Source organism: Ambystoma mexicanum, chromosome 13 (genome assembly GCF_040938575.1).
Source record: "Ambystoma mexicanum isolate Mex_15411 chromosome 13, UKY_AmexF1_1, whole genome shotgun sequence".
In the NCBI taxonomy this organism is placed as follows: domain Eukaryota; kingdom Metazoa; phylum Chordata; class Amphibia; order Caudata; family Ambystomatidae; genus Ambystoma; species Ambystoma mexicanum.
The window spans coordinates 230,837,338-230,861,074 of NC_090938.1; the positions used below are offsets into that span (position 1 = coordinate 230,837,338).

The window sequence follows — 23,737 nt, forward strand, 5'->3', positions numbered from 1 at the left end:
GAGCCAGAGGCAGGTTTTAGTACTGAATTCTGCCCAAAGCAAACAAAAGGGTTAAACATAGTTTGGCACGCAGAGTAAAACCCAAGAAAGACGTCACAAACAAGTAATGGTGAGAAAAAGACGACCATGGCCATTTTGACATGGTCACCCACGGGTGCTATAGTGCAGCTGAGGATTCAGCCTGCGATAGAAAAGCACAATGGTAGGAAAATAAAACCACTGCCACCAGCCATTTAAAGTAGTGAGGGTAACATAAAAATGTTTACATGAGGAAGTAGAAAAGGGGGCTACTAAGTAGCCCCCCAGCACGCCACATAAGATGGGGTGTGTTGGATCTACAGAGAGAAAAGATAAGTAAAATAAATTTCACTTCACTACTCTTGGGAACAGTAGTTCACCCAAGAGAAGGTATTTAAACCTTAAGAGAAATCTAAAGGATTTCTCTGGGACACTGCACTGAAGGTGCGGTGTGTCACCATACAAAAAGTAGATGCCTATGGAGTTTGCCAAACTCCAAAAACATAGGTATTACAGAATCCGAATCCGATCAAAATACATGAGTAAGAAAAAGGCTCTCTCTCCAGGGTGAAAATGAGGTCCTAAAGTCCAGCAAAAGAGCTGCGAGTCCCTAAGGTTGAAGGAAATTAGCACAGAAATGAGAATTCTCCCCAACACCCTGTCCATGTCCCTTTTCGTGTCTCAATAACAAAAAATGTAATACTCTGCGGTTACCACTAGATGTCGGCCTATGCATAACATGTAAATCTAAGCAAATACAAGCAGTCACTGTAAAGGTACGTTTTTATCTTTGCATTGTGAACAGTTTTCAGGTTTTAAGTCCATTGGACAGATCTAGCTTTATTGCAATTTTGCGTTTGCAAAAAAGTGCAAAATTTGTCATTTTGAAATGTTAATGTTAGGTGGTGGTTGGATAGCACCTGCGGCCATTGGTATGGTTTTGAAGCGCTGTGATGATGAACGCCCTTTGGAAGACAGTAGTCTGTGATGAAAGTAATGGAGTGGTAAAATGTGTGTGCGTTTATAGCCAGATAGAAGGTAAGTAGAGAATGGCTATGTCTCTGAACAGCAGCCGCTAAGGCGAGTAGGGCTGTGCTATTAGATTGTCAAGGTATGTGCACAGCTGGACCGTATTTTGCTTGTGACTCTGCTGTATTGTAAGGGTCATAGCACTTGGGAGTGGGGAACACAGACGCCGCCGACCGTTGCAGGAAGAGCTGGAGCGCGAAGGGCTGCTCGTTTGAGCTCCTCGGGAGTGAAGAGGAGCGAGCGGGAACCCAGGAGTGAAGCCAGAGCACCCGCACACTGGTGAGTGACGGGGAAGATTCACTCAGACTGGGGCGCTCCAGGGGCATTGTATGAGTAACTGTGAATGGCGGTCGAGCAAGAACACCTGATAAAACAGTCTGGAGACCAGAGTGAACTATTGAATACCCAACGTATTGCCAGGCACGTAACAAGGTTTTGAATACTGATAAATCGGTCGGGAGACCAGAATATGTACTACTGAATTCCAAACAAGTTGAAAAGCACATAAGTTTTGAATGCGGCACGTAAGGAAAAGAGAGAAAATCGCATGAATGAAGCAGAAAGTAATGAATATTTGCAAACAAAATTAATTTAAAGATACAGAATTTGCAAACCAAGTGGAAAGAGTAAGAAACAAAGCACTGTTGACTAGTGTGAAAGCAAGGTGGTAACCAAGATGAATACCTCGAGGGAAAGTGAGTGAAAGTCGCATGTTAAAGTCAAGAAGCCATTAAAGTGAATCAGAAATATCAGGGCGTGTAGAACTGATCACTCTATACGCAGACAATATTTTACTGTTTGTTATGAACCCCTGGGAAATATCTACTCGGAGTGCTGGAAGCAGTCCAGGTGTTCGGAAGGTACCCTAGCCTGCAGCTGAATGTAACCAAGTCCGAAATGATTCCCCTGACGGATGCCATGACTCCCCCGAGAGACCTATACGGGCTGAGGTGGGCGCCAACACAGATCAAATACCTTGGGGTGGAGATGGCAAGGACGGCTGGCTCAGTCAGAGCCTTTAATTACGATGCATTGGCCACAGCCTTATGCGCTAAACTTGACCGGTGGAATGTACTCCCTATCTCGCTCATGGCCCGGGTAGCCCTGATCAAGATATTACCCAAGGTGTTCTATCTCTTTGGCACAATACCATTGTGGCCGGGTAGATCCGTCTTCAAGAAAACCGCTATTGCTTGCTCCGCCTTCATGTGGAAGGGCAAAGTGAGGGCCAGTTGGCATCGTATTACCCAGACCTATGAAAGAGGTGGCCTCGCTGCACCGGATTCAAAATGTGCTATCTAGCAGCACAAGCGCAATATGCTATGCACTGGAACAAAGGGGCACCACACACCTGCTACACTGGGCTAGAAACACGAGGGAAGACTAGGGCCTACTTGTTACATGTGATAGCAGCTTGGATGTGGGGAAATCGGGACCACTTGAACCCGACACTAGCTATGCAGCAGGCATGGGTGAAATTAACACAGCAATCCCGGGACACAGTGCTGTACAGCCCGTTCGTGCCGATCTGGGACGCCCCGTATTTAACCCCCACGACAGACGCATTCTCTACACAGTAGAAGGAGGTGGGTGTCGTGCACCTTGGTGATTTATACTGTGAGGATATATTCAGAACTTGGCATGAGGTCAAAATACGGGTCGCTGACACCCCACTCCGGAAACTGCAATATCTTAGAATCAGGTTGGTAGTAGCTTCGACATTGGATTGGTTTCCACATGAACCAAAACCACACCCCTGCCTCAATTATATAACCTCAGGGGGGGGGTCCCACAAGAAGACCGCCTCAGATCTCTATAAAATACTAAAACTGAATGGATAGGTGTCTCTCGGAACATATTCAGAATGGACAATCTGACTGCTGCCCTTCATGGGGACTGTACTTCTGTTGATAATAAATGGTCAGAAAGTTGTGCTCAATATATTACATGAAGCAATCTGTGCGTGATATGACAAAACACAATAGACATTCAGTGGACTGGTTGACATCATCCCCAAAAAAACATAGTGTACTCAAGTCTGCCTTCGCTTATTGTAATGGTTCTACCAAATACTCCATCGAGAGATGCTGGAATATCTTGTCCTCACGTGTGGGGTGGTTTATCTGGGAAAAGAAACTATTAGAAATGTTATTGAGAAGAATATATATCTTATAGCTGATAATTTGAACTATGTTTGATGTCCTTTCATTCCTCATGACATGTTTTACTGAAAATGTCTGTATTTGAGTATTGGAGTGTTCATCTAAAAAAAAAAAACATAATTGAAAAAAATAATAAATAGCACTTGAAGCAAGACAGGTACTCCTCCCAGACATTAAGGGGGAGTGGGAGAGGGACTTGGGAGGGATCTCGGATGCATACTGGACTAGACTGTCAGCGAACAAAACAAGTATCTTATAACTAGGTTTAGATTAATTCACTTTAAAATTATGAATAGAGTACACCACCCCTTGCACGATTGATGAGAATGTATCCAATATACACAGGGAACTGCCCTAGGTGCGGGGAAACTGGGGCAGATCTGATACGCATGCTGTGGTCCTGCGTAAAACTCACTGAATATTGGTCTGAGATTTGTGCAGCACTGAAAGCCATGGTGAGGCAACCCGTAAAGTGGGATCAAACTGTGTGTATATTGGGTTGTACACTCAAAATGAAACCTGTGCAGCGTAAACTTGTGAATATGGGACTCCTACTCGCCAAGTGTGCCATACTGATGAGGTGGAAGAGGGGGGTAGCCCCCCCCCACAGTGGAGGACTGGTTGCATGACATGGTATGGGCGAATGATCAGGAAGAGACATACACCAACCAGTACTATGTGAGCCTAGTGTATGATGTCTGACATCAGCGTAATATATGCTATCTGTATTACTGTGTACCACTATGATGATGCATACTGTTATTACTGTGCAATTTAAATACGTTTAAAAAAAAAAAGAAAGTGAATCAGAAGAATAAGTGGACTTGGAACCCAGATGCCAAAAGGAAGCCTGTCTTGTTGGAGGTGGCGGGGGGGGGAGGGCAGGGCCTAGTGGGGAGAGGCGCAAGGCGGTGGAAGTAACCCAGAGCTAACCTGGAGCTGGTAGAAGCTCAGAACACTAGCTTGAACACTGCTTCTTTGGTTACTGGCATCCCGACACATTGTTTAGCTTTAGTTGTGAGGGCAAGTATAGGTTTTGGACACAGACTTTTACTTTGAACTCACTGACTCAGACTATCCTTAGTTTATTTAGGTAGGGAGATCCCACCTTAGTATAGGGCAAGTTAGGCCTTACACCATCCTGACATTAGAGTTAATAAAGACTTTTTATTTGAGCATTCAATCTGTTCTGTGTCTTGCTTCATGATGCCTTCACACAAGACAAATCGGGTCTCGACCCACAGGATCTCCTTACCACCCTGGGCCTTGTCTCCTCCCATGTGACCTTCCGCAGTACACCACCCCTAAGGTCAGGAAACGTCTGCCTTTCCCTTGCCACCTTGGAGGAGACTTTAGGCAGGGGTCTAAGGAGGGATCTGTAGGATTAATGGCAGTAGCCTCAACATCTATCCACCAGGCCAGATTCTAGAAATCTATCTTAACACTATAAAGGAAAGTAAATAAAAAACAGACCCGAGTACCCGCTGTGAGTCACAATTTAGGATTTTCATCCCAACACCTTTTAACAAGGTGAGCCTGATGCACCATACACTCCCTAGAGAACAGGGCAAGCAGGAGCTCACTGGGTTGATTTCTCCCCCCCCCCCCCCACACCCACTCCCATTAGGGGACAAGGAAGCCCCAAGTAAGGTTGTGCCTACAACTCGCTTCGACACAGAATCACCACTTTGTTGGTTATAGGGGATTAAACCATATGATGTAGAGGACCCTTTAACTGTGAATGACTTGGTTGCTGGCCCCACTCTGTTGATCTCTGTTCTAGAGATTTGGAACCAATCCAGTTTCCTCTCTCCAGAGGAGCGTAAAAGGAGCAAAAGGCACACATGCATGGGGAGAGTTGGTGTTTGGGATAGATTTGTCTTTTTTTTGTGAAATCCCCACTCCTTGTCCCCTAGTCCCCCAGCACTTGTTGCTAGATACCTGGATTTTTGTACTAATTCTCCTGGGTGAGTGGGAATGCGCGTTCTCAATGTCATTGGGCCTAGTAAGATCGTTGTGTTCTCCCCTGTTCCCCTCCCTTGCCTTGTCGCACTCTGATAGACTTGTGTATGAGCGCAATACAAATAAATATTTTCTGAGGCTTGTGGAATCTGCTTACATCACATGCTGTGCATAGGCCGACATCTAGTGAAAGCTGCAGAGTATTAGTTTGTTTTTCGAAACTCGAAAATGGGCGTCGACACAGGGCGTGCCAGTAATACTATCCCTAGTGTGACGTCCACTGTACCCATGATGCCTCACGCGTCTAGGACCCTCAGATTGTTTTTTTCCGCCATACTGGTCGGAAGCATTCCGCGGAGTTCCCTGGCCTTAGCCATACTTTTGCTAAAATATTGTTATATTTCCCCATTTCTCCACCCCAACGCCGAGTCACCGAACATCCACACTCGACACCGGCCCGGAGAAAGAATCGACCGTCGTGAGCTGCACAACGGATTTGGGCCTCGGAAGGCCTCTGGCAAGTACCCTTGGGTTGACAGACACGCCACGTGCAATCTCTGCTTACCGAGGGACAACCCCGAGGCTAACGGCAGAGTGTGTAGTAGGTTCAAACCGAAAACACTCGAGGACCGTTCGATCAAGTGTTGGGCCCACCACGCCAGGCGTCAAGAGGCCATGGCAGCGGAGGGCGACTTCAGCGATGGCAGCAACGCAGTGCTTTCGGACAGCGGGGGCAACGTGGCATCAATTGACAGCCAAGCACAAGTCCCCGACCTCGGGAGGTCGTCCGGCAAGGCAGCTATAGGGAAGACCCCCGGCGACACAAGCGCTACCCACAGCACTTCCGCAAAACACATGAAGTCCAACCGAGACTCGACGCGCACATAGAGTACTCGAAAGAGGCACATAGAGAACGGTCCGAATCGGTGTCCTCTGGGCGTTCTCGATTTAGATCGCCGCATGACTCCAGGCAACCATCCACTGTTGCCAAGAGTCCCAACCTCCACACTCCAGAGATGGGGACACTACCCCCGAACCTCGGCGCCAGGCGTCGAAAGGCTCCGAAGGGGCGAAAAAAAACAGGGTGAATACTCTTCCACCCACGGGGAAGGGGAAAAACAGAGGAAGCAATCTCCGCCTCCTTCCCCACCTCAAAAACATTCTACTCCACAAACAGATGGACAAGTCTCGAAGACCCCTGTTCAAACCAGTAGGTCTAGTCGAGATAAAACAGGGAAAGGCTCCAAGAAATAATCATTCCCAGTTCAAGAGAATGGTCTAATGATGACATAGACAGTCATGTCAAGGATGTCATCATTGGCAGATTTCTACGCCAAAAACCCTGAACACTTTCTCTTTTTTTACCCCCGACGGGTCAACTCACTCAGGCTCTAAGGATCCTATACCCCCAAGTAAGAAGTCCCGGGTTGAAGCTCCTACTTCAGACCCCTTCAGTATAGAGCCCTATTCTCAATATCAGGGAGATCCATCCTTTTGTGAGGATCCAGATTTGGGCATGTTGGAAGAACAAACTGGGACGGGCTACTATGGGGATGACGAGGACCAAGAGGAGGACGACAACCCAGAAACCTACAGGCTAGATTCCCCGGTAGATAAAGAACCCCCAGTTACCGACTCCCCTGTCGACAACCAGCCTCTCTTGAATGAAGTGCTGTCCAGAGCGGCAGAACACTTCCACATTGACACCCAGGGTGCTCAGGAAGAGAGGGACTTTGCCGAGGAGTTAGTGGGAGAAAGGAGACCTGTTGCCCAGGCCATCCCTATCCTTAAGTCAATACAAAGAAGGATAGACCCTTCCCTTGTTAATCCCAATCTCACTAGGGCCGTAAACCCCAGAGTTGAGAAGCTTTTCAGGGCAGCCCAAACAGACCATAAGAGGGCATCTGAAACCGGACTCCCTGGTAGTTATAAACACCCGTATGAGGGCGGGAACACCCTCGTCATCGTCGGAAGCTCCTCCCGACAAGGAAAGCAAGAAGATTTATGGCTTGGGCAGGAAAGTAGCCTCCACATCCGCCTACCAGGCAAGGATTGCCAACTCCACCACCCTGCTGGTGAGTTACAACTGCCACCAGTGGGAAGAAGTCGCGGCACTCGTAGATTCCGCCCCAGAACCCTTAAGCCAATTGACACGAGTTTCGGCGGAAGGAAGAGCCGTGTCCGGTTGCATATTAAAAGCAACCTTTGATGCCGCGGGTAACGCCCGCAGATTGATAGCAGAAGGTACTGTTATCAAAAGGCATGCTTGGTTGCGACAGTCTGGGTTCAAAGCCGAAACCCAAGCATCATTGATAGATAAACCGGTGGAGCTGAATCTATTGTTTGGAAAGGCGGTCGAGGACGTGCTGAAAAATGCCAAGGACGAGTATGAGACACTCAAATCCCTAGGCCAACTAACCAATAAACCCCCAAACCAGAGAGGGAATGGCAATTTTCGTCGCCCACGCGGACAAAATTCCCAGAGAGGCTCAAACTATTACCAGGGGCAGGGTACACAATGGAACAACAGCCAGCAGTCTACCCAGGGTTATGAGAGAGGACCTGGTAAAGGTAGAGGCAGCCCCAGTAGAGGCGGCGGCTCGCCTCCATCAAAACAATGGCGCTCCGTTCAGGGTCCCTTCTCACGCATCCCCAGTAGGGGGACGCATTTTCAACTTCACCCAAGCTTGGTAAGGGATCACATCAGACAAATGGGTGCTGTCCACAGTGTCCGCAGGATACTTCATAGAACTATTAAAGCGTCCCCAAAACCATCCTCCACGACAAAGAATACATTCTTTGGACCACCAGAAGATCCTCCATGAGGAGATCGTCAATCTTCTAGCAAAGGACGCGATAGAACTCGTCCCGGGACACCAGGTAAACAAGGGTATTTATTCAACTTACTTCCTTGTGCCAAAAAAAAAATTGACAATGCGCCCAGTATTGGACTTATGGCCTGCAAACAAGTATGTCAAGCCCCAAAAATTTCGCATGACTACTCTCCAAGAGGTAATGCCCCCCTCCTAAAAAGGGGATTACATGGCAACATTGGACATCAAAGATGCCTATTTTCATATTTCCATGTTCCCAGCGCACAGAAAGTACTTGCGCTTCAAGGTGGACAGTCGTAACTACCAGTTCAAGGTACTGCCCTTCAGGATAGCCTCGGCTCCAAGGGTATTCACCAAGGTACTGGCGGTTGCGGCAGCACACCTACGCAGGGAGGCAATCCCGGTGTACCCTTACCTGGACGACTGGCTCATCACGGGGGAGACCCCAGTAATTTGCAGAACAAACATTCAAAGGACGATCAACCTCATCTTCGAATTAGGTTTCTCAATAAACGAGAAGAAGTCAAGTCTGGTGCCAAGCACCTCCAAACAGTTCCTAGGAGCTATCGTAGACACGCAAGAGGGGTTGACCTTTCCATCAGAGGAAAGAATTCAGAATATAATGCTGCAAATTCCGCAATATCAGGCCGGTCGCCAGTTAACGGTACGCAAAGCAATGCGTTTGCTGGGCATGATGGCGTCATGTATTCACCGGGTCCCCCATGCGCGCCTGCGCATGCATCCCATGCAGGAATGTTGGCGAAACAGTGGTCTCAGCCAAGTGGTCAGTGGGACGATCTAGTGGTCGTTTCGCCAACACTGGTACAAAGCCTTCACTGCTGGACAAGAGAAAATCTGTCCAAGGGGAAACCCTTTTACGATCCCGAGATACAGGCAGTAGTCACAACCGATGCATGCCTGACAGGGTGAGGAGCTCACCACCTCCACCACACAGCTCAGGGTCTCTGGTCTCACTCAGTGCCCAAGAATCACATCAACCTGCTAGAGCTTCTGGCAGTATTCAGAGCGCTTCAAGCGTTCGAGCCCTACCTGCTGAATCTGTCAGTGCAGATCCGGACGGACAGCACTACAGCCATGTTTTACCTAAACAAGCAAGGAAGGACTTGTTCGCCAAATCTGTCCAAGCTTGCCCAGAAAATTTGGATATGGGCACTCAGACGGAAGATCTTCCTGTCATCTCAACATGTTCCAGGGGATCTCAATTCTCTGGCGGATGCTTTGAGCAGAGATCCCTGTTAGGAAAGATTTCTTAATTGTGGGTAATTTTCCTTCCATGTGGCAACCCCTAAACTTTTTGCTGTTGTTTTCACCATGATCTAGACTTTGCCAGAGAAGTTCAGCCTTCTGCCGCACTCCTCTGGGCTTTCGCTCCATTCTTACGGGGAAACTGACATGCCCTTAAGACAGTCAGTACCGGGAAAAGTCGTTTTCTGTAGTTTCTTTATCATGTTGCAGCTTTCGCGCAACATGGCACAAGAGGGCACTGTAAGCTAAGTTACTGCTCTCTTCTACAGGCCCTAAATACTCTCTTTGGATTGTAAATGAACGGTGCAAGTGAATCACGGACGGGATTGGTGGCAGCGATCGTTTCTTGTGTTTTTGAGCTCCTTTTGGCTTTTAAGCACGTTTCTCACGCTTAGCCCAAAATGGTGGCCTGGCTCCCAAAATGGCCAGACCACGAGGCTCTTTGTCCTGTCCGCTGACCGTCTTGCCCCCTTCACCTCCCCCAGGTCGAGCCGACCCGGGGCCTTCCTTATTTGGGCATGTACTTTCCCGCGAAACACAGATGCTTTCGCGGGCTTCTACAGGCCTGGTGTGTGCCTCCAGGATGGGGGCTGGGATGTCTGGTCCCAATACACACCCTTAGCGCCAGAGAGTCTAGGGTGGTGTGAATGCTTGGGACCCCCGTGTCCGTGATAAGGTCCACATATGGTGTGAGTGTTTTATGAGCGGATCTCCCATTGGGTCCCCTCCATTTTGGCGCAAAGGGAACCGTGGATAAGAGGGGGCTGGAAACGCCACTACCAGGTCGATCTCCCGAGTTCTCCCGAACAAAGGAATACAGGAGCCAAGTATCCTGCAACCACGAGGCTGAACCGAGGAATCGCTGGTGACCCGCTGAAGGACTGCTCCTCTGCACTGCTGTCGCTTTGTGAAACCCTTTCTACCTCTGATCGAACGAGAAGGCCTGTACTGGTACTTCGACCCTTGGAATAGTGGGGACAAATATTCTCGCCATCTTCACCATCTCCTGCACGTAAGCCTTCGGAAGTGTCTCTGGGCCATCCAGCAGACTGACCAGCCTACCCAGGAGTCTTGCTCTGTAACCGCCGTCAGGTTGTGTAGTATTACGAGTCCTTGTCACTCTCACACGATTTGTACACTTGGCAGTCCCAGGTCTGAAGTGAGTAGTGTACATTTGGCTGAAATACACACGGCCGCTCCGTTGCCCTGCTGTGGTAACAAACGGTGCGGGTTCACCGCGTTTGGGACGTCCTTAACTCAACTTCTGCTGCTGCGGAATCTACACGACAAGACATCCCCTGCTCCTATCTGAACCTGCCAGCACTGAAACTGACGCGGAGAAGCCTGGGTCTGCTTGCATCGGGGACCGGTGAGTAGCATCGCTAGGAACTGGTCGCCCTCCTGCAGGAGCCCATAGCTTTTCCCCGCTGTGTCTAACAGCACGCCTTGCCGTACTCGCGCTCTGCTTTTCTGCTCACAGTGGAGGCTGCGCTTGAGTCACTGAGCTCTGTCCATCTTCATTTGTTCACCGAACTAAACTGCCTGATTCCCTCGAAGATACTCCCCTTTTTGCCCATTGGCACCAGCGTGTGCAGGTACTTTTGAGCACAAGGCTCCACTCTTCGTAGGGCTTGGACTTCTTTTTAGTTAGGTGCCTCTGAAGGCAGACTGGGTCTAATTATTATTCGCACTGCCTGTTTTCCTCCCCATCTAGGTGGTCTACACATTTTGTGCGTTTAACTCGTTAGACTCGTTTGTATTTGTATATATATTGTATTGGTTTGGTATGTGTTGGTTTACTTGAGTTTTATTGTGATTTCCCGCTACGGTCAATGTTACAAAGGCCTTGTAATAAATGTGTATATATTTTTAATATAACACCTGCTTGGAGTAATTTGTAAGTGTCCTTGCTTTTATGCTCATTGCTGGCTTTCAGTCACCGTCACCCCTCTTGAGACCTAGTCTTGACCGCCGCGATCGCTACCCTGATTGGTCTGGCTTGTCCAGAGGTTACCCTGTTCCAAGAAACTTGGCTGGCCTTCTGAACCTCTGCCCCTCCAGGACAGAGTTCAGAAATCCGTCTTAACAATCCCCTCCCAGAGGAACATGGATGGTGTCTACACAGAGAAATCGTAGAAGATATCTTCTCTGAGTGGGGGTTTCCCCACTATAGACCTATTCACCACAAGCGAAAACAGACAGCGCCCATTATTTGCATCCAGGTTCCCCCAGCCAGACTCCCAGGGGAACGCCCTGTGGATGAACTGGTCAGGGATGTTTGCCTACGCTTTTCCACCAACACCTCATCAGGAAGGTGGTCAACAAGATGAACAGGGAATCAATGATGCTCGTCCTAGTTGCTCCCATGTGGGCGAGACAACCGTGGTTCCCACACCTACGCAGACTATCGTTGTGCGAACCCATCAAACTCCCGGGCTGGTACAACCTACTGTCCCAGCACCAAGGTCAAACAGTGCATCCTCAACCCAACTCAATGAACCTAGCAGCATGGCTCCTGAGGTCATAGAGTTCGGACATCTCAAATTACCACAGAGATGTATGGACATCCTAAAAGAATCTAGGAAGCCAAACACGAGGCAAACACGATTCGTTATCTGGTGCCAGAATAAGCAAGTCAACCCAGTTGATTGTACTCCTTCCACAATTGTCACATACATGCTCCACCTGCTGGATGCAGGTACACCTGGCAGCGCTGTCGGCATACACCACATCCCATAACAAGGTGTCGTGGTGGAAGATACCAGTGGTTAAAACTTTCATGGAAGGAGTAAGGAGACTTCACCCTCCTATTTCAAACCCACCACCAGGATGAGACCTTAATGTGGTGCTATCTAAACTCATGGGCCCCCCATTCGAACCCATGCATAAAAGCAGTCTCAAACACCTGACTTATAAGACGGCCTTCTTAGTAGCAATAACATCTATAAGAAGGGTCAGTGAAATTCAGGCTCTGTCAGTGCAGGATCCATTCTTTACAGTTCATAAAGATAAACTGGTTTTACGTACACACCCTAGGTTCTCACCTAAGTTTATTTCTAAATTCCACGTGAACCAGTCCATCGAGCCTCCGGCTTTCTTCCAAGACCCACAAAGCTTGGCTGAGGTGAAACTACACACCCTAGATGTGCATAGGGCGGTCCTCTACTATGTAAACAAAACCAAACCGCTAATGAAAACAGATCAGCTGTTCCGTAGCTACAGGCAGAGAGGGAGATTGCGTCTCTAAAGGTGCCATCTCTAAGTGGATTGTTAACTGTACCCAGCTGTGTTACTCTTTCTGAAAAAACTCAGCCTTTCACCAAGAGCCCACTCTACAAGAGGTATTGGGTCCACTCTGGCTTTCATTGCAAATGTACCCCTTGACACTATTTGCAAAGCAGCTACTTGGAGCTCTATTCACACTTTTACTCAGCACTACTGCATTGACACCCATTCCAAGACAGATACTCAAGTGGGACAAGCGGTTCTAAGACATGTATTTGCTCATGACCCTTCTCACATCCCACCTCCTAACACTGCTCGCTATCTATGCACAGCATGTGATCTAAGCAGATTCCACAAGCCTCAGAAGAGATACATTACTCACCGTAATCGTATTTCTGATGTTTGTATCTGCTTAGATTCACATGCAACCCACCCTTCCTCCCCTCTGAGAGAAGGCGCATGGATGCTTCTAGTCTTATCTGTCTGCTTGGATTATCGGTACTCACGCTACACCTCATGTCAGAAAAAATACAATCTGAGGGTCCTAGACGCGTGATGGATCATGGGTACAGTGGACGTCACAATAGGAATAGTATTACTGGCACGCCCTGTGTCGACGCCCATTTTCCAGTTTCGAAAAACAAACTAATACTCTGCAGCTTCCACTAGATGTCAGCCTATTGTTAGGCAGAAACCTGTGCAGTTCCCTTAGGGAACACTGCAAAAGATTTAAGACTACAGGTATAGCAGTAAACCCACTTGGTAGCAGTCTGCACCACCCAGATTTACCTGGTAGCTGTGGCTGAGCAGTCAGACTTCCCTCAAGAAGAGTTAGGCAGTATGCAAAGTATACACAATAGGTACTCAAACACAATAGTACAAGCAAACACTGACCAGAGCTTGGTTTCAAAAGTATATAGTTATTTATTTTAAGAACACATAAATTGAAAACACTCTAGCAATATATAGTAAAACACTTCAAACACAGTTATATGGAAAGCAGTCCCAACCCTTATTCCTAACTAGACAACTCTTGGTTAACACCACATAATTCAAACAGAGGTGAGTGCTTAACGTTAGATGACACTCTAGTGGTTCAAAGAAGGGAGGGAAAAAGAGCAGAATTAGGATAAACACACCACTCTAAGGTCAAGAACACTTTCAGTAGGCTCAAAGAAGCACAAAGTCACAGGTGAGCAAAAGTCACTAGGCAGGGCCCACTCTTAGAGCAGACAGAGCGAAAATGTGCCCAAGATCACACAGTTATTAGGGATTCAGAGTCTTGCAAAAGAGTTCAGAAAGAGTTTAGAGAGGCTTAGAAAGTTTAGCCAGGGTGTCCCAGGCACTCCCAGGTTCGAAAGCCGGGGGCTAAAACTACCCCGTACAGTCGGTGGCAAGGGAAGCCAGGCGGAACACGGTACCTTAAACGGGAAGGATCCTCCAGCGGTGGCAGTTGTTCCAGGCAGTGGCAGCAAGGCTCGACGTCGGTCAGGGAAGAAGTAGTTCTCGCTGAAGAGCAGAAGAAGAAGGTCGTTGCACTGCCCGGGAAGAAACCAGCGCGGAGTCCTCCGGTTAAAGGGTTGTACCGACTTTCGCGGTTGTGGTAAAAGTGTGGTATTCCGGTTGCCGGGGTGCTTGGCACGGGCAAGGCGGCCACGAGATACCTCGAAGAAGCGGAAAGAAGGTGAAAACTGGTTGTCCCCACCAGTCAAGGGAAGGAGCCACTCCGTTAAGAGTTCTCCCCGGTCGTTGGGAAAAGTGGTGAGACGGTTCAGCCGGGCTCCACCGGGTGGTGTCGTCGTAGCAGGTCGGCTCAGCTCTTCCCTCGTCGGATTCTTGGTCCTGTGGCGACTTCTGAAGTTCCAGTCCCCAAAGCCCTGCTTTTATGCAGCAAACCCCCATTCACCCAGCCTAGCTGTCACTCAAACATGCTAAGTGGTGAGCCGGCCGGCTCACCACTTGGGCCAATCAGGACGGAGTGCGACTTGAGTTACCAAGGTAACTCAGTCCAGGGTGCCTAAATCCCCCTCCACCCCTCCTAAGTACCCCAGACAGAGTGGCACCACTTTGGAGGGCTTCTGTGGAGAAGCCCGCCAAAAGTGGAACAAAGGGCTCCACTTTGGGTCAGAGTTACAGAGGCGAACGCAAACGCCATTTTAGAATCAAGTTTTGGCAAAAAATCCCAACCGGAGTTATAATAATAAATATATAAACCGGCGGTATGTTTGAGGCTACCGTAAATAAATAATTAAATGTGTTAGCCTAAAACAATGGGAAATCCCATAGGAAAATATTCGCGGTTGAATATAAAAAGTAGTTTCCACTGCCACCAGCCAAAACTCGATCAGGGGGGACGGAGACGTGCCCCTTCGACTAACAGACCCTGGGGCAATCGAATTGCCCCAGCCAGTACGTCCACAATATGATGGTTTGTACTGGTTCTGTTCAGGATTTAAGACTAGTAAAGTCTTTGGTGACTTTACATGCCCTGGGAGACAGTAGTCAGTCTCAGGGTATGGAGTCTATGTTGGGGAGTCCCTAGGACACCCCTGGGTTACTGCACAGAGGGTGCTGTGTAACCCACATCACAAAAATACATGAGGCCCTATGGAGTAAAAGACCCCATAGCCCATTCAACACAAGGTTTAACCAAGAAAACACACTTCAAACATGCCCAAGAGTGAGGGTAAAAGAGTCTCACTCTTGGCAGGAGAAAAAAGAAACCCCAGAAATCCAGCAAAGCTGCTGGGGGACTCACTAGGTAGGGAAATTCAGCCTAAACGGAGAATTCTTCCTAACACCTATGCACAGCATGTGAATCTAAGCAGATACAAGCATCAGAAATACGATTGCGGTGAGTAATGTATCCCATATATCACACTCTCCCCTCCTTTTACTCTGGTGTAAGGATTCTTTTTTGCCCCTTCTGGGGATTTCTTTTGAGTTGTGCTATCCCCAATTTTTAGCCATCTACTTTTTAGTGAAGCACCACACAGCACCTTTTTGTGCAGTGTTGTCAGAAGCTCCTAGAGCTCCTTCATTGTGTTTCTTTCCCGGACTATCACTCATAGTTACCAGGGGAGGTTGATACTTTTGATTCTGTTTTCTCTTGCTAGATCAGTACACATCACCTTATGTGGAGTACTGAGGGGGTACAGTGTATAACCTTGCTCGCTTTTTCAGTAGCTTTTCTTTACTGTGACAAGCCTATCTGTTCAGGCTGGTGACAGTGTACCTTTTAAACGACTTTGTTAGCACTTTTTTATCAGAGTTGTCTTTACAGCTCTGATAAGGTACATAGGTACACAAATTGTGGCCTTACTTTTCTAAGCCCTGAACCAGATGGCTTGTCCTTTCTGGACACTGCTGCCTTGCAAGGTATGGTAGAGTACCTTTTGTCTTGAAGAGGTTCCATTGGATAGCCTGCAATGGTACCCTAAGATTCTGGCACGACAGGAAGTGGGGGGAAGTCAAACGAAAATCCCCTACCTCTTGCTCTGAAGTATGCCTGGCTGAAACCAGTTCAGGCTGGGAAGTCACAATGGTGCATGGTCAATGATTGGTGGTTCCTGCATAAATTCTGAGGTGCTTCAGCAGAGACCAAGAGTCACTGGAACAAGAAGATTCCTTAGAGGACAAAGGATGTCACCAGCCCTTCCAACGACTGCCAGAACCTGTTTACTCGCAGCGGCTTTCCTGACCTCATCACTCTGATCGACAGGGAAGACCTGAAGACTACTTCCTCCTGTAGACTGGTGGGCCTAATCAGTCTTGAGACTAGCTACAATTTGCACCCTCCCCAGAACCTCTGCAATCCCCAGGACCTGCAAGCCTCAATACGTAGGGTACTGTGCTGCATATCTGCAATGTCTCCGGAAGCACAGTTTCGCCTGAAACTATGTGGGCATACTTCCAAGCCTGCAACAACTCAAGCCAGCTCCAGAGAGTCCCCTCACGAGAGGCAAGGACCGAGAAACAGTTGACTGTCGTGACAAGAGACTGTCCACCGAGCCTGCAGAATGCACCAACAAGCATCACTTTGAAGAACCACAGCTGAAGGTTCCCCTGTGCGATTGCTGTTGCTACAAAGTCATTTCCTAGTCACCAAGTCTGAGGAACAGCAGACCGTGGTCTGTCGACCTACCGCTGGAACTGTCCCAAAGCAACCGCTTCTTCATCTCAAGATACTGTTCTCCCTGCGGTATAACCTACCTGGGGTCTGCTTGTTGTCCTGCAACATTCTGGGCTGCAGACAGCTTATACCTCGCTACCCCTCCCCCGCAACCCACCCTCTGGTCCCCATAGGTTAACAACCCTTTGTGCTCTTGGCGGTAAAGCCGCCTGCCCTTGGACACTGGTCCTTGTGGCATCCATTCAGGAGGTCCTCTCAACCTCCCTGAGCCTATTTGTAACCACTGACTGACTTACCTGCAACTCTAGGGTATCCTTCTGGACCCTAGCACTTTGAACACTGCTTTGCCTCTGGCCAGCCCCCAAATACTGGTGTCTCATGTGACCTTTGAGAGGCTCATACTAGATCGAGTTGGAATATTAAAACGGGATTGGGCTGAAATTACAAAAAGTAATTCAGAGTTTGGAAAGTTTGCATATATGTTTCAGGGTGGTTTACTGTGTGATTTGTGACTGTAAAAGCTCCTCTAATGAAATTAACTAGAGCATCTGTGGTTTACCATTACAAGTGATCCTATACTGTATATATGTTTGATTTATAGTACTTACCTGAACTTGGTTACAACAGTGTGCCCTGGAGTATATGTCTAGTTTTATATAACTCTTCAGTGTGCAAGTGTTTTCTTGAACCAAGGAATGACCTGGATATAATAGGTTTTGGATACAGGACGAATGCTATTTTGTAAGACATCCTGACCAGCACCAATTTATTAATTTGTATAGCAGGCAACCTTCATCAGAGGTTTAGGGCTAGGTCAGGCATTTCTTTACTTGGAAAACCTGAATCAATTGAGAAACATGTCTTTGTGTCAGTAGATGCCTCTGATGCAACATGTTGAATCCCATTACTGCATCATGCAGATCTTATTTGATTTGTCCAGCCATTGCACAAGTGAATTTTTGGTTGCTATTAATACCCTGAAAGATAGTTGAACTGCACCCTCCTTTCTGTCTTGTGTTTTACTACTAGTGCTGTTGCATACCTTGTAGCTCAAGTCAAGAGTTCTATTTAGTGCATAACGAAAACCAGTAAATGCTTGTGTGCACCTTTGAGGAAGTGGTGCCTCTGTGACATGCTGTCGTTATAGCTGCCTTTTAATCTTGTTATTGGGAGACATTCTCAAAGACAACTACCCACAAGCCAATAACACATTTATGATTAAGTAGATTCACATAATTATTGATAACTTGCTTGCTCTTGCTAAGTTCAATTATTTAATTTCCATACTAAACAATCTCAGATAAGAAATGTGTAGAAGTAAAATCCTGTAAAATTGTACTTCAAATGTGGAAATGTACATGGGAACAGTAAAATAAAGATAAAACATGTTTAACTGTTGCCATAACTGCCATAAATGCACAGTTATTGATCGTCCCTTTTTCGACTGTTAGCTTCTTGTGAAATTATGTGTTTTTCCTTTTCAGGCTGGATTATTCTGGGATAGCACTGCTTATCATGGGCAGCTTTGTTCCATGGTTGTATTATTCTTTTTACTGCTCCCCTCAGCCTCGACTCATCTACCTCTGCATAGTCTGTGCCCTTGGCATCACTGCCATCGTCGTATCTCAGTGGGAACGATTTTCAACTCCCAAGCACAGACCTACGAGAGCAGGTAATGTTTTCATTATATGAATCAAAGCACTAGTGTACTGGTGACACTTTTTTCATCCACATTAATCTGAAAATGCCTATGTACTGCGGGTAGAATATCCAGAATGTATATTTTCAAGGGGCTTAGTTCAGGTAATCCACCCACACAGTTGTTAATCCCCACAGAAGCAAATAACTGATCATTTCGATCACCTCTGAACTGAGTGGTGGTCCCTCTGAGTGTTCTAGCTGTACTTGTAGGAGAATGCCAAAATATGCATCAGATGTCAAAAGTCGGAGAACTAGGATTAAAAACAGGCTATGTAACACTTCAAGTATGGACCAATGAGTGGGTAGGTATTATATTGTTTCTGAGGAGATGTCCCTCTAAAGAATTAATGTTTTAAAAAGCTAGGCTTTACTGAACAATTTGTCATTGATCATAGCTTATACCAATCAGATGTTGAGCCCTTCGGTTATGTAATTGTATGCAAGTGATCTTGTATAGCACTCTTCTGCATATTTATTGACCCTGCTGTATGTAGCTCTTTAAAAAGGGTGGGTGGATGTTGGGGAGCATTCTCAGAAATGTGTTAATTCCCTTCTACCTTAGAGATCCCCACAGGACTTTTAATTTCTAACCTGGAGAGAGTGAGCCCTTTTTCTCACTCATGTATTTTTGTGATTTAGACTTTCTTTTAACTTTGGCGTCTGACAAACTCCATAGGCATCATGTTTACATTGTGACACACAGCACCTTCAGTGCAGTGGCACTGGGAAGGCTCTTAGATTTCCCAAAGGTTTAAATACCTTCTCTTGGATAAACTACTGTTTCCACGAGTGAAACCCACTTCTGGCTCCAGTATTACTGGCAGGGGCAGGAAGTGACAACTCCCTCTGCTTAATTCCCTTGGCTACAGGAATGCACCCAAAGGTGATTGGCCGGCTGACTGTCCAGCAAGGACAGCCACCCTGCTGTGTGATTGACAGCTAGACTGGAATGAATGGGAGAAACCTGCATAAAAGGCAAGGCTTTTTGGCTTGGAAGGCAGAGTCGACCACTGGATGAAGGAATCTGAAGAAGAACTTGGTAAAGACGCCTGCTGCAACTCCTGGACCGTTTTTGTCCTGTGAAGTCCTGCAGCTGTGCTGAAGCTCCGAATCCGCCTCGACTAGAGAAGCCCTGCAAGGACGACTTCTCCCTTTTGAGTTGGTGGGACCAATCAACTCCAATGTAAGCCCGTCTGGACATCGTCTCGAAGCTGGTTGTATTGCCACCGGTGGTGGTGCTGGAACCGAAGTGCCAGGGAGAGGAACACTAGATTGTGTGCGTTGCTTTTTAGTCAGACCCAAGCACCAGGAAGATACTCTGGGCAGCCTGAAGCAAGACTGACCAAGCCTGAGCCGCCTCAACAGGGTGCTGGACCCCAGATGCGAGTAAAGTCCAGAGTGGTATCTGAGAACCGTGGTGTTGCTATTTGCCATCAGATGCGAAGAGCTGAAACACAGAGGAACCGCTGAATTGAAGTTTGCCCATTGCTGCCACTGACCTTCCCATTGCAGAGCAGGAGACCCCAGACGTCCTCCCTCTTGTCTCCACGACTGAGGCTCAGGATCTGCAGAGCTGTACAGGAACAGAAGCCAGCTGGAATCATTTTGTCTAACCATAGGTACTGTAAAATCTAAGAGAACTTATCTCTTGTTGTGTAGCCTTACTTGCTCTCAGTTGAGACCTGTCTTGGTTACCTTGCAGAGTTGCTAAAGCTTTGCCCTTCACAAGCCTGCCAGCTTTTGGCCCTTAAATTGTTTTATTTTCTACAAATATTTCTAAAAACATTGCAAGACTTTTTACCTACCTGCAAAGAAGATCTTCAGCTCCCCTTGACATTGTGCAATTCGCATTGGCTGTCCTGGCTCCCTGAGAGACTCCTCTTTACCTCTGACTGTGCTTTGGCCTTTCCCCGGGAAAGGGTTAATTTACTCTGTATTGGAAGATTTCTAAAAGTACTTACCTGTTTGTGGATCATTTGTTAACCTTTGTTTTATTCATCTCGTCCATCTTTTACACCAAACTCAGCATTGCTCTAAATGTACCAGTGGTAAATCGGTGTCCTGGCTATTTGTCACTGGAGGGTCTACGAAGTGTGTGTACCATCCCCAATGGGTATCATCTGATTTAGAGAAACGAAGAGTGTGTTTTGAAGCGTATTTTTTATTGTTACAAATATTGCTTCCGTCTGACTGACTGTGAAATAAATGAATAATTGTTTTATCACGAAACCTTGAGTATAAGTGTTTATTTGAATGACTGCTACTGTTAAACTGTCTCGCAACATTACTGCTCACATTGACCCCTCTTGAGATGAGCCTGGTGTTAGGCAGAATTGCTTGCAGTACCCTCTGGGACCACCACATACAATTAGGACTACAGGTGTAAGCCAAATCAACCTTTGGTATAAGTCTGTACTACACAGTTTGTGATAGCAAGCCGATTAGCCAGGCTTATCGCAAGAGGGAATGACGGCAGTACCAGGATGTTACACAGAGGTCTTACAATCACAGGGGTTCAAGTAGACACTTACACTCAAGTTTTCTTGGTAAAACACTTAATTTATTACACAATCATTTAGAAAACATTCACTAGAAGGAGGCAACTTAATATTATACACAAACACACTTCAATACCAAACCAATACATTTCTGAACAAATTGGGCTCCCCTGAAATGGGAGCAAAATGGCATTTGTTACTTTCAATGGGAGTAAAAAGGCACAAGTTGGCAGAATAGATCACAAATACTTTCTTAGGCAGTCCAAATAGTTTTAGTTAACTAGAGAACTCTATTCAGTTCAATAGGCCTAGGCCAAAGTCAATGGACTAGTGACTTGGATAGGAAAGAGCAGTTCTTGAAGTAAACGGTAAAGTCTTTGCCAAAGTTCTCAGAAGTAGTTTGTACGAAAAAGAATCATATGTTGGGTCTAAAGCTGATTAGGCCTGCAAGTTGGGAAAGTTCTGCGAACTTTCACCGCGAGAGGTAAGTTCTCTCAATCGGGTTGGCACAGTACCTTAATATGAAGAACAAGATGCAGCAGAAGACGCTGGTTCCTGCCGTTCTCACTGTTCCTGAGCCTCAGTTGTGGGGACAAGAGGGAGGACGTTCCGGGGACTCCTGCACGCGATCGTCGAAAAACGCAGACAAAATGGAGTCACTTCAGTTCGAGTAGCTGTCATCAAGCACACAAGCTGGTGTCCTTCCCCCCCTGGTTAATCCTAACCAGCTCTGACAATGGTATCCAGGTGGCTTACTAGTTGATTGGTCCCACCTACTCAAAGGAAGAAGTCGTCCTTGAAGGGGCTTCTCTGTCGAGATTAACTTGGCAATTTTTACCTGCAGCAGGGCTTCACCGGGCAAACCAATGATCGAGGATTTGCATCAGCCGTCCTCTGCCAGCTCGTCTTCGGTTCTTTCGTTCCAGTGGTCGACTCTGCTTTCCGGCCCAAGAGACTCGCCATTTAAACAGGTTTCTCCCTTTTATTCCAGTTGTATCTCCAGTATTCTTTGATGCCAGCTATTCTTGGAACCCTGTGCCTGCAGAGAGAAAAAGAACATTGTTATTGGAATCCTACCTGTGAGTAGCAGCCTGTCTTCAGCCCATCGTCCGCTCCTGATTCTGCTTACCTGGAGACAATCAATCCAGCGAACTCCATCATCTGGGCACCGCATGCTTCCCGGAATGCAGCAACCTGAAAAGGGGAGAGAAGAACGGCATTAGTGAGCGCATACTCGCGGTTCCAAACGAACAATGAAAATCACAAGATTCTTACCGGATTAGTCTCCTCTTGTTCAGCATCATTCCGAAACATCACTGCAACCGGTGAAGAGCACTGTGGCCTACGAAGGAAGGGGAAAGACACAGGTTAGCATATACAAGGCAAAACCACTCTGCGCATTACTTACCGGACAGCATCGCGCACACCGTGCCTTCATTTACCGGCTCATGCTCAGCTCCAACCCGCACGAAAACGCCAAAATCTCTTTGCACACCTAAAGAGAGGAAATAAGACATTGATAACAATAAGAGGAAGGAAGGAAGGAAGGAAAGAATAGAATACAAAGACTGTAAAGTAGCAAGACCTACCTTAAAGACACTCAAAAGGGCTCGCACCAGTGAAGCATCTTGGTCGCTCACGCCCACACGAGACTACGCACCCCTGCCATGAAGAGCAGGACATAGAGCCCGCCTTATAAGGAATTAAGGTGAAGAGAGGGCCAAGGGAAGGTTTTGAATCCAAGGGCAGTGGGAAGACCCCCCTACCAGAGACAGTTAAGTCTTGAATCCAGCTCTCCTGTATTTCAGGCTCAACTTCCATCGGAGGCCCTACCCAGGGATCGGGGAAAGGGTTTGAGGCGCATATCATCCAACCAGGGCTGAGTGGCCTCCCCATGGATACCAGGTGAGCATAACACTTCCATAAGAAGGATAAGCAAGCTCTCTGCATTGTCTATTGCTGAATCTTTCATCACAATACATAAAAAACAAAGTGGTAAGAACGGACCAATGTTTCGCACCAAAGTTCATTTCCAAATTCCATGTCAACCAATCTATTGAACTGCCAGTGTTTTAGGTAAGAATTCATGCAGTCGCACTGTGTGAGACTACATAACGCATATCTGCTTGGTATTGGGCAACCCACCTTTTGGGATAGGTCTGTACTACACAAGTTGGTAGTGTGACTGAGCAGCCAGGCCTATCTCAAGAGGGGTAAATGTGAGCTGTAGAGTTGAACAATTGAATTCGTAAATACTCAAGGTTTCAGGTATAAATAGTTGCTCATTTGATGTCAGTTTAAATAAGCATTCTTCCAAAAAGGCAATTTGTTGTAACAATTCAAATACACTTTAAAATTACCTTTCAGAGTCACAGTGGATCATTTTTGGATATGCTGCATACACTACTACACCCTGAGGTGACTTACATTACAAGGCTAGTCTTTGCATTTATATATCACACTAATATTATTTTGTAGACTGAGTTGCAGAAAGGAAAGGGTTGGAGAAGTAGTTGTGAGGACAACTAAATCCTCCAATGAAGTCTAGATAAGACTTTCCCAAAGTACCAGTTTACAAGCTACCACCTATGAGGGACAAACGGTATCTAAGTCAATGGATTTAGAAGAGTGCCTTTAGGGTGCCAGGATAGCCAAAGTCATTTGGACAGTCTATGGATCTGATGCACTTCTTGGATAAAAGGTCTTGAACAAAGTTAGAGAGTTAAGAAAAATCACATGTAGGGTCACAAGCTGTTAAGCCTGTGAGAAGGGAGTTGAAATCAACTCGAAGAAGGTAGCCAATGCAATACCCCAGTGAGAAAAGTGTGGTTAAAGGCAATAGGTTAAGTACCTCTGGTTAGAAGAAGAGTGGTCCAGCTGGATTCCATCTTGCTATAGCGGTGCAGACCC

General features: G+C 46.9%; 1 protein-coding gene across 1 annotated transcript in view; it reads left to right on the plus strand.

The window, feature by feature from the left end:
• Positions 1-23,737, plus strand: part of ADIPOR1 (adiponectin receptor 1) — a 386,081-nt gene that overhangs the window by 248,293 nt on the left and 114,051 nt on the right. Inside the window, exon 6 of the mRNA XM_069633688.1 lies at positions 18,113-18,300. Coding sequence (XP_069489789.1) covers positions 18,113-18,300 — 188 coding nt within the window. The remainder of the gene's footprint in view (positions 1-18,112; positions 18,301-23,737) is intronic.